General features: G+C 56.2%; 2 protein-coding genes across 3 annotated transcripts in view; one reads left to right on the top strand and one right to left on the bottom strand.

Moving 5' to 3' along the window:
* Window positions 1-3,791, top strand: part of Med16 (mediator complex subunit 16) — a 19,608-nt gene extending 15,817 nt beyond the window's left edge. For both annotated transcript variants that reach the window (XM_004632912.2, XM_023716905.1), the window contains exons 11-15: window positions 1,161-1,294; window positions 1,661-1,853; window positions 2,136-2,352; window positions 3,115-3,198; window positions 3,308-3,791. In XM_004632912.2, the coding sequence (XP_004632969.1) occupies window positions 1,161-1,294; window positions 1,661-1,853; window positions 2,136-2,352; window positions 3,115-3,198; window positions 3,308-3,434 (755 nt within the window). In that variant the 3' untranslated portion in view covers window positions 3,435-3,791. The remainder of the gene's footprint in view (window positions 1-1,160; window positions 1,295-1,660; window positions 1,854-2,135; window positions 2,353-3,114; window positions 3,199-3,307) is intronic.
* A 3,394-nt stretch (window positions 3,792-7,185) lies between these two features.
* Cfd (complement factor D) lies at window positions 7,186-9,113 on the bottom strand. The gene is made up of 5 exons (XM_004632911.2): window positions 9,045-9,113; window positions 8,332-8,488; window positions 8,119-8,260; window positions 7,758-8,015; window positions 7,186-7,400 (listed from the first exon to the last, which is right to left on the bottom strand). The coding sequence occupies exons 1-5, from the start codon at window positions 9,088-9,090 to the stop codon at window positions 7,239-7,241; spliced, it is 765 nt and encodes a 254-aa protein (XP_004632968.1). The 5' UTR covers window positions 9,091-9,113; the 3' UTR covers window positions 7,186-7,238.
* Between the last annotated feature and the right edge of the window lie 1,410 nt (window positions 9,114-10,523).

Raw genomic sequence — 10,523 nt, 5'->3', positions numbered from 1 at the left:
GCCCCCTGGTAGGCTGAGCTGGCCACACACACACACACAATAAATAAATGTAATAAATAATAATAATAATAATAATAATAAACCAGGGTCAGCCAGATAGCTCAGCAGATTAAAGCACCTGGTTAGGCAGAGTGCAGGGACTGGGGTTTGATCCCTGGTATGCCAAGCCAGCCCCGTCGCTAGGGCTTGCTGAGATGGCAAATGAGCATGGGTGTGGTGGTGTGCACCCGTAATCCCAGCACTTGGGAGGCTGACAACAGAATCCCTGCGAGTCTGATCTGCGTAGTGAGACCCTGTAGATCCTATACTAAGTATTTTATTTTTTTAACCTAAAAATTAAGATTTTTTCCTAGGGTCACTGGCTCCATCTGACCTGTTATCCCAGCTACTCTGAAGGCAGAGTCAGGAATAGCAAGAATTTTAGGCCAGACTGAGCAACTTCATGAAATCCTACCAGAAAAAGAAAGGCTCCAGTGCAGCTTGGTAGTGAGCGCTCGTCCAGCACACAGATTGCTCAGGCTGGGGTGCAGCCGGCAGTGGCTGTTTCTCAGGGGTGTGAGAGGCCCCCAGTTCATCCCAGTGCCAAAGCTACAGTTTGTACATGCTAACGTTTCTCCAAATTTGGGGGGGGGGGAGTCAGAACCTGTACAAAAAGGGGCACCTGGAGTTCCAGCCTGGCCTGTCACTTGCTGTCCAAAGGGGATGTTGCCCAGTGTGAGGGGGATACACTCCCTACCAGGCTGGAGGGAGATGGCGTAGAACTGCCCTGGCCAACTTCTCTCCCCAACTAAAAGAGACATGCGGCAGTGTCTCTTAAGTCCTTTTCACTCTTGGGATACCCAGGCCTGTCCTGGTAGTGTGACTTCCCCAGTGCACTAGCTATTTCTGTTGCCATTCAAAGTTCCACCCAGGGGCATCCACTGGGCATCTAATAGGTACTGGGCACCACTCCCAGGCCAGAACCGGGGTGCTATCTGTACAGTTTGAAGAACCCCAGTGCCGAGATGGCTCAGTGGAATAAGTGCTTCCCTGGCAAGCGCAAGGGGGCCTGAGTTCAATCCCTGGTTCTGCCACAAAAAAAACCCCAGTGCCCCTCTGCACAACTACACACACTATGAAGTCCCCTCCTCCCTGACTACGTTGTCCTTATCTCCTTTCAGACATTGATAAGGTCATGATCAACCTCAAGACTGAAGAGTTTGTTCTGGACACGAACACACTCCAGGCACTGCAGCAGCTCCTCCAGTGGGTGGGCGACTTTGTGCTGTACCTGCTGGCCAGCCTGCCGAACCAGGTGCGCATGCGCAGCCCCGCCTACCCGTGGCCACGCCCCTTGTGTTCTGGCTGTCCAGCGCCACCCTTATCTGCACCTTCCCACCCAAGCCTTCTCTCCTCATCTCTTGCTCCCCACACCCCTCTACTCCCTCTTCCTCCACTAAGTCTAAGGGAGCCAGTGGTTCAGGGCTTTGATATCCCAGGCATGGAGACGCAATTCAGGAATCTGGCTGCCCTCCTGCGCATGTCGGGGTCAGCCTCACCAAGCTCCGCTCCGTGGACACTGACTAGGCAATCTGTGGGGTGTCCTGGGCTCCCATGAGCCCCTTGCCAGGAGTAGCCAGTGTCCCTGGACTACATACTCAGTGTGACTGCCACCTCGCAGGGCTCACCGCTGCGACCAGGCCACAGCTTCCTGAGGGATGGCACGTCACTAGGCATGCTGCGAGAGCTGATGGTGGTCATCCGCATCTGGGGTCTACTGAAGCCCAGCTGCCTGCCCGTGTTCACAGCCACATCGGACTCGCAGGATAGCATGTCCCTGCTCTTCCGCCTGCTCACCAAGCTCTGGATGTGCTGTGAGGGACCCTACTTCCTGCTCACACCTCCCTACAAAAAAAAAAAAAAAAAAAAAAAGCCGTGGTGGGATTCCCTCTACCATAAGATCCCAAAGGCAGAAACAACTCAGGTCCTTTTAGGAAAGAGGTCACTGAGGCCAGAGACCAGGAGGGACTTCCTAGGGTCACCCAGCAAAGCAGATCTGGCCCTGGTGCCCCATGGTCCCACACATGTCCATCCCAGTGGCCAGGGGGTGAGGTCCTAGGCTGGCTACCACATGTGACAATGTTCCCTTCCTCCAGGCCGCGACGAAGGGCCAGCAAGTGAGCCAGATGATACCTTGGTGGATGAGTGCTGCCTGCTGCCCAGCCAGCTGCTGGTGCCCACGCTGGACTGGCTGCCTGTCAGTGATGGTCTAGTCAGCCGCCTGCAGCCCAAGCAGCCTGTGCGCCTGCACTTCGGCAAGGCCCCCATGCTGCCCTGCAGCGTGCCCACCTCGCAGCTGGATAGCCTGGCCAGGTGTGCCCACCCCACCCCACCCTGTCTCTCTGCACAGCCACACACACTTGGGTGCCCATGTCCATGTGCCCACACCTCCTGCATGTTGCCCCAGGGCCTAGCATGGCTGCCCCCTTCTAATCTTCAGGCCTGGGGCTGTGGTTCAGTAGTGAGTGCTTATCCGGCCTGGCTCCCTCCTTTCCCAGGACCCTGGGCCTTCACACAGCCTCTCCCTGCACCTCAGGGCTAGGCCCTCCAGGCCTGCTGACCCGTACCTTCACTGCACAGTGCTACTGAGGCTGGGGTTGGCCACCCCATCTCAGGGCCAGGGAAGCAGCCTCAAACAGTGCAGATACATCCAGCTGTGGTGGCACACGCCTGTCACCCCAGCACTCTGGGAGGCTGAGGCAGGAGCCCAACATGAGCAGCCTAGTAAGACCTTGCCCTAGAATTAAAAAAAGGGATAGGGATGTAGCTCAGGGCAAAGACCCGGGGTTTAATCCAAAGTACTAAAAAAAAAAGGTTGCCTTCACACTTCTGTAGCACCAAGGACCACAGGCTTCCTTTTGCTCTGGGTGCAGGTTGTCCCTGGCAGCCCACACTGGCCTGGTGCCAGGATGATTCCAGAGGCACTGGGCACCCACTCAAGCAGGCCCTCTGTGTGGGGCAGCAGTCCCCCCCAGCCCCACCAAAGGACAGTTACCCAAGACTTATCCACCATCTCCAGACGGGGACTGCCCTGGTGGCCCTGTGCCCGCCCCTCATGCCCTCCCTTCTCCACAGGGCTCCTGGGCAGCCCAAGATTGACCACCTGCGGAGGCTGCACCTGGGCACCTACCCCACAGAGGAATGCAAGGCCTGCGCCAGGTACAGGTCATGCTGTCTGTGGCACTGTTGGTGTGGTCTGCAGACAGTGGCCATTCTGGGAGGGGCTGTGTGGGGGTCACATGAGCCATTCCCACCTGCTCATCCCCAGGTGCGGCTGTGTCACCATGCTCAAGTCCCCCAACAAGACGACTGCGGTGAAGCAGTGGGAGCAGCGCTGGACCAAAAACTGCCTGTGTGGGGGACTGTGGCGGAAAATGCCCCTCAGCTACTCCTGAGCTGGCCCTGACTGGCCCACAGGACAGTTGCACCCAGCATGGGTCACGGCAGGTGGGGCCATGGGCCTGCTTTCTGTCACTGGTCCTAGAAGCTTGCCTGAGGACCGCAAGTGCCCACCCATGTCCAGAGCACCTGAGACCTTAAAGGGGAGTCTGGTTGGAGCCTGGCAGGGTGGCAAATGAGTAGTTGAGCACTTAGGAGGCTGAGGCAGAACAGCTGCAGGTGCAAGGTCAGCCTGGACTAGCTGGTGAGACTGTCTCAGTGAAAAAAAAGAGGGCTTGGTCAGGCCCCTGCATTTCCCTTTATTATTTTATTTTTGTAACAGTCTTCTTTAGAACATATCTGGTACTCAGCCATATGTCTCAGTTTTCCTCTTGTGCCTGCAGAACCTGTCCTCACCCTGGGGCCTGGCCCACTAAACTGTGTGGTCACCACAGTCCATGCTGGACCTCCAGCCCCAGGGTCATTGCAGGCTGTGTGTCTATCCAGGCCAGGGTCGCCCACTTGCGAAGCAGCACCTGGTATGTGCTGGGAGCAGAGGGGAGGGGGCTGGGGGTTCTTTTCAGCTGTCCCCTCACTTTGTCTTGTCTGTCCCTCTCTGCCCTGCATCTCTGAAACTCAATCCTGGTTCCCCAGGGGTCCAGCCTTGTGCTACAAGCGCTGCCACCGATTATGTCACGGTCCCCCACAGGCTTCAGGCGAAGGGCTGTTGCAAACACGACCTGCCTGGAACACGATAATTGGTTGCTGTTTGCACCCTGCAGAGCCATCTCCCCACAGGGTATCTGCTTGCTGTCGTAGGGGTGCCAGGCTGTGTCTGAGCCTGGACCAGTGTGAAGCAGAGCAGCTGGTGCCCCAGAGCCACAGGCAGTAGAGCCTGATGAGGTGATGGGGCCAGGCACATCAGGAAGCACTAGGGCCCGTTTGTTCCCACCTGCCTGTAGCATAGCTGGCCAGCCTTGGGGACAGGTGTGTGAGCAGGCAGGCCAGACAAAGGCCACAACCTCAATCCCTGCAAGATTTTCTCAGTCTTTTACAATGATCCCGCCACCATGATCCTTGACACCACACCGTTGCTTTACTTAATTCACCTTGCCCAAGTGGGTTGAGGTCACATCCATCAAGAATGCCACCACCAAGGCTGACAGGAAGCAGCCTCATCCCTTGGGCCTCAGCCTAGAGACCAAGCCACCAGGCCTGGCCTCCCTCGTTTGGGATGGGTTACTGGGAAATTTCCACCACAGACAAGCTGACGGGGTAGGGACCAGGGACAGGTCACAGGTTGGGGATAGCCACTGTGGACAGCTTCTGTATGCCAAGACCAAGTAGGTAGACTGGGATGTTTGTTCCTTGTCCCCACCATGAAATTTCATGACAACTTCCTTCCTTCCTTCTTTTCTTGTGTGTGTATGTATTTTTGAGACAGGGTCTTGCTATACAGTTCATGCTAGCCTTGAGCACACTTTGTAGCCCAGGCTGGTCTCAAACTCTCGATGATCTTCCTACCTCAGCCTTCAAGTGCTGGGATCACAGGTGTGTATCACCATGCCCAGCTGACAACCTTGTTTCTCCACAGTTCCACTTCTGAGGTCCACAGTAGGGAAGCCTGACCTGTCCCCTGGCACAGTTCTCAGAGGCCAGGATCAGCAGATGGTCCCCAGCATTCCTTTGGCACCACCACCTCCTCCTAGAGCCCTCTGTGGCTCCCACTGACCACAGCATGGGGCTGAAAATGTCCAGGCACTCTTGGATCTGAGTAGGTATGAAACCCCACAGGCTACCCTCCACCGTGGTTCATAAAAGCCACTGTCAGAACCTGATGGGGCTGGGGAGATGGCTCAGCAGAATAAGCACTTCCCTGGTAAGTGCAAGGGCCCCGGTTCTGGAAAAAAAAAAAAAAAAAACTTGAGGGCTGGGGAGATAGCTCAGCAGAATAAGTGCTTCCCTGGCAAGCTCAAGGGTCTGAGTTCAATCCCCGGTTCCACCAAAAAAGAACTTGAGACAGCCGGGGAGCTCAGTGGTATAAGTACCTGCCTGATGAGCACAAGATCCTGAGTTCAATCCCCAGTGCTACAAAACAAAAGCAGCAACAATTTGAGACAGCTCCCCTTAGGGCCCCAGCCTTGCCTTCCTGTGCAGGTGATGTCAGCCAGCCACCCTGCACAGGAGACTCCTTCCGCCCACACAGCCCAGCCTGTCCCCGGGGGCACAAAAGCTGTGCCTGTCCTTCCTGTCTCCAGGGTATTAACCAAGCTGATGTGTGACTGAGCACCATTAGATCTGTGGGGTGACAGCAAGAAGCAGCCATCCCTGGTCAGAGGGCTCCCTGTTGCCTCCATTTCATTTGTTTGGATCATAGAAGCTGCCCGCACTTCACAGTGGGCTTACATGCAGGCAGCACTGCACCTGGCCCATGTCACTGTCCCTAGTGCTGACCCATGCAGGGCACGCTGCAAATTCTGAATCTGAAATAAATGGCAAGCATTTTCTTCATACTTCCTAAGTTATAAAAATGATCCATTATTGCTTGATGTGGTGATGCCTGTAATCCCAGGACTCAGGAGGCTGAGGCACAAGGATCGTTGAGTTTAAGGCCAACCTAAACTGTATAGTAAGACCCTGTCTCAAAAAGGACCCCCCCCCAAAAAAAATCTGTTTATCTTTGTCTGTAGAAGAGAGATACAGAGACAGAAACATAGTTCTGGCCTTGAACTCACTATGTAACACAGCAGGACTTGCATTGATCCTCCTACCTACCTCAGCCTCCCAAGTTCTGGAATTACCAGTATGTGCCACTTGGTGTGGCTAAAAATTCCCTTTTGTTAGATTTTTCTTTTTTAAAAAAATTCCCTTTAGGGGCTGGGGAGATGGCTCAGTAGAATAAGTGCTTCCCTGGCAAGCACAAGGGCCTGAGTTCAATCCCTGGTTCTGAAAAAAAAAAAAAAAACCCTTTAAAGCTGGGTGTGGTGATGCTCACTTGTAGGTCTGGCACTTATGAGGCTAAAGCAGGAACCAAAAGTTCAACACCAGCCTGGGCTACATAGCAAGATGAACCTAAACTACATAGCTAGAGCCTGTCTGAAAAAAAAAAAAAAAAAAAAAAATGACAGGGATTTGTCCACACACTGAAGATGGTCTCATCCCTGTCACAAGGCCACCCAGCAAATAACACCCTGTTGCCCAACAGCCCCCAGCACGTTGTAAGTAGTTGCTCAACAGATGCTCGTGTATGAGGGTGGTCAAGGGGACAGCATCATGGAGCAGAAAACCAAGTTCTGGGTCCACATGCGATTTCCCATGGAGCACAAGGCCCCATCCCAGACGTGGTCTCTTCCACACGGGGAAGGCCCTGAGCGTCTCTGAGGGCCAAGCTTAGGTCCTGGGCCCTGGAGAGTGGTCTCTGAGGTGGAGGGAGGTGCCCAGGTCCTGGGTTCTGCCCCCTTACCTCCTTAGCACACAAGGCGTGGCTTCTCCAGACACCACCTGCCACCTCACTATGGCCCCAGCAGCACCCAGCTCTGGGTTTGAATTTGGACTTTGTTCTGAGCTTTCTCCAGCCCAGGAGACACTCCGGCCCCTGGGATCCCGTTTCCCCTTCTACGACACAGGTTCAAGGGCACAATTTCAGGGATTTCTGCACGCATCAGCACAGCGTAGCCAGAGAAGCAAGGTTGCTGGTGTGAGGCGGCGCCCTAACCCGCCCCTCTCGCGGTCTTGCAGGCAGCAGGTGCTCAAGAAAAACTGGCTGAATCAGATTTGAATGCGTTTATTGTGTGCCCAGTGCTGGCCGCCTACAGTTCTGCTCAGGCCGCTGTGCCCTCGCCCAGCACGCTGTCGATCCAGGCTTTGTAGCTGGCTACGCGCGTGTAGATCCCCGGCTTCCGGGGGTTGCCGCACACGCGGGATCCCGAGGTGACCACGCCCTCGACCACGCCTCCACACACCAGCGGGCCGCCCGAGTCTCCCTGCAAGGCGGGGCCGTGAGTCATCGCCCCGCCTCTATCTCCGGCCGGGACTCTTCCTCGAGCCCTACCGCGGATGGAGTCTGTCCTCTTGAGCGCCCCGCCCTCTCGGGACGGGGACTCGCCCTTTCCGTCCTTGCAGCTTTCCTATCGGCCCCGCCCCTTCTTCGGGCTTCTGCACACCATACCCAGTCAATTTATGAGCCCTGTTCTTCAACCCTCCTTAGATGCCACCCCTCTTCCGCCTTCACACGCTCCACCCTTGTGGGAGACGACCCCTTTCAGCCCCGGCCCTCACTGCCTTGCCCACCGATTCGCCACGCCCCCTCCTCAATCCTACCCACTCTTCTGACTGCGCACCTTGCAGCTGTCGCGCCGCTTGCTCTCGGCGCACATCATGCGCTCCGAGATGGCGCCATCGTGGTACCGGCGCAGGTTGCAGGTGGCCCGGTCTAACACCGGCAGGCGCACGTGCTGCAGGCGGTCAGGTCTGCGACCTGAGTGGCTGACCACGCCCCAGCCGGCGACGTCGCAGAGCGTACCGGGTGCCACGTCGCGGTCCACGCGCTGCAGGGGCAGGGGTTGCACGGCCGGACCCAGCACCGCCTTCTCTGACAGCTGTGGAGAGTGGGGCGGGGACGTCAGGGGCGGAGTACGCGAAGCAGGAAGACCCCCGCGCAGGCCGCGAGATGGGGGCGAGGCACCGCTGGCCGAGGCTGACCTGCAGCAGGAGGAGGTCGTGGTCAATGGTGTCGGGACTGCTGTCCGGGTGGGGCACCAAGCGACTCACGTCGTACAGGCGCTTGGAGGGCTCGGGCTGCGATAGTGAGTGTGCGCCCAGCAGCACCTGCACCTTGCCGTCCCTGGAAGGAGGGGAGGAGATCAGAGTCGCGCCCCGCAGGGCCCTACCAGCCCTGCCCAGCCCCGCACTCACGCCTCCTCCAGGCAGTGTGCGGCGCTCAGCACCCACTGCGCAGCCACCAGGACGCCGCCGCACAGGTGTCTGCCGTCTACCTGCACGGAAGCCATGTAGGGCCGCACATGCGCCTCGGCCTCCTGGCCGCCCAGGATCCGGCCGCGAGGCTGCGCCGCTGTGTTGGGGAGAGAGGTGTGAGGATCAGGGTACAGCCCCCTCCCTGGACCTCCCAGTCCGGCAGGCTCATCACTGTCACGTGCGGTTCAAGCGGCTGAAAACCCAGACACCTAGTAGGGCGGTGGATGCCCAAGACAGAGCGAGCCATAGAGATTGTTGGGGCCCAATTCCAGCACTACATCCCGACCCAAGGAAAGTGGGACAGCTAAACCTAATGCTCCTTGAAGCCCCGTAAAGCCCACAGGCCTTGGTTTCCACGGTAGGACTTTAAATTTTTGCTGTGGGCAAAGTTTAGACTTGTGAAGGCTCCGATTTCAACAGAGTTTTGAGAATCCTTGATTTTGGGGTTTGTTTGTTTTTTTGGTGGTGGTGGTGGTAGTGTTTCTTTCTTGAAACAGAGACCCACTATGTCGCCCAGACTGGTCTCTAATTCCTAGCGATCCTCCTGCCACAGTCTCCTAAGTGCCGGATGACAGGCATGCTCCCACCCTCACATCTGGTGTTTGTGGGACTGGGGGACCTCAGCCCAACCCCCACACCTCAGGCCCACTCACCACACACCGCAGCCCCCAAGAGCAACAGAACTACCAGGCCCGCCATGGTGATCACAGGTCGAACACTGACCCAGGCGGGACCAGGGGCCTTTTATGGTGGCGGAGGGGGGGGGTGAGCACCTCCCAGGGGCCCCATCTGAAGTGCGAGCATTGGCCCAGTTGGGGAAAAGGGAACACACCCGCCCAGTCCCACCCTCCCAGAGTTTTTCATCTCCCTGCTGGACTTGGGGACAGGCCAAGTGGTCCCTCCTGCCCCAGGGGGTCTAGCTAGAGCCCACCTGGTGAAGGTGGCCCCTGGAGGTGAACAGGAAGAGGTGACCTGGGCATCCCACCCTACCCCATATGTCCCCAAGACCTCAGTGTCCTTCCAGCTCCAAATTTCACAATAGCAGCTGGAAGTATAAGCCTGTAAACAACTCACTTTGTCTTCCCCACCCATCTATTCCTCTGGGGGTGGAGAATGCTTCCTAATGCCCCTGTGGTCTTAAGGTGACCTGGCACCCCAACAAGTAGAGAGGTGCAAAGATGGAATGTAGGGATGGCTGGAAAGATGGGTGGATACAAGTGATAGAAAAAAAGCAAGTGAAACTGTTGTAGCCATCATTAAAGCACAGGGCCGGCCACATAGCTCAGCAGGGGAAAGCATCTGCTTAGGCAGAGTGCAGCAGCTGGGGCTCGATCCCTGGCATGCCGTGCCAGCTCTGCTCCCGGAGCACGCTGAGACAGTGATTGAGACTGGGCGTGGTGGTGCACACCTAAAATCCCCGCGCTTGGGAAGCTGAAAACAGAAGGATTACTATGAGTCTGATCTATGTGGTGAGACCCTGTAGACCCTGTACCAAATGCAGAAAGAAAGAAAAAGAAAGAAAGAAAGAAAGAAAGAAAGAAAGAAAGAAAGAAAGAAAGAAAGAAAGAAAGAAGGGCGGGTAGGCATCTACTTCAGAGATGGTTTGATCCAGGTTCCTGAACAAGGCCTGGTTTCTCCTTTCTTCTTTAATGGCTTCTCAGGCTCCCCTGTTGTTGTCTCAGGGACCCCAGACTCACTGTATTGGCTTGATGAAATGATCCTAAAATTTCCCATCACAGCAGCCAAATTCTCAAGACTGCTTCTGATTGGCTGAGCAAGGATCCGGTGTTCCCTCCCGAGAGAAGGCACACCTGGGGAGACCCTGAGATGCTCCTGCAGGGACAGCACACTCTCCCTCCATCTCTGCTTGTCTCCTTTCACTGTGAACTACTCCATACATACAGAGTAGGACATGTGTGGGGAGCACACCTGTGAGCCCCCAGCATTTGGGAGGCTGAGGCAGGAGAATCATTGTGAGTTTGAGGCCAGCCTGGGATCCATGAGTTCAAAGGCTGAACTACAGAATGAGACCCTGTCTAAAAGAAAAGAAAGGGCCAGGGAGATGGCTCAGTAGAATAAGCATTTGCCTGGTGAGCGCAAGGGCCTGAGTTCAATCCCCGGTTCCGCAAAAA

Source organism: Octodon degus, unplaced genomic scaffold (genome assembly GCF_000260255.1).
Source record: "Octodon degus isolate 3935 unplaced genomic scaffold, OctDeg1.0 scaffold00050, whole genome shotgun sequence".
Lineage (NCBI taxonomy): Eukaryota > Metazoa > Chordata > Mammalia > Rodentia > Octodontidae > Octodon > Octodon degus.
Note: the sequence above shows the minus strand (reverse complement) of the source record. Positions and strands in the feature narration are given on the sequence as shown.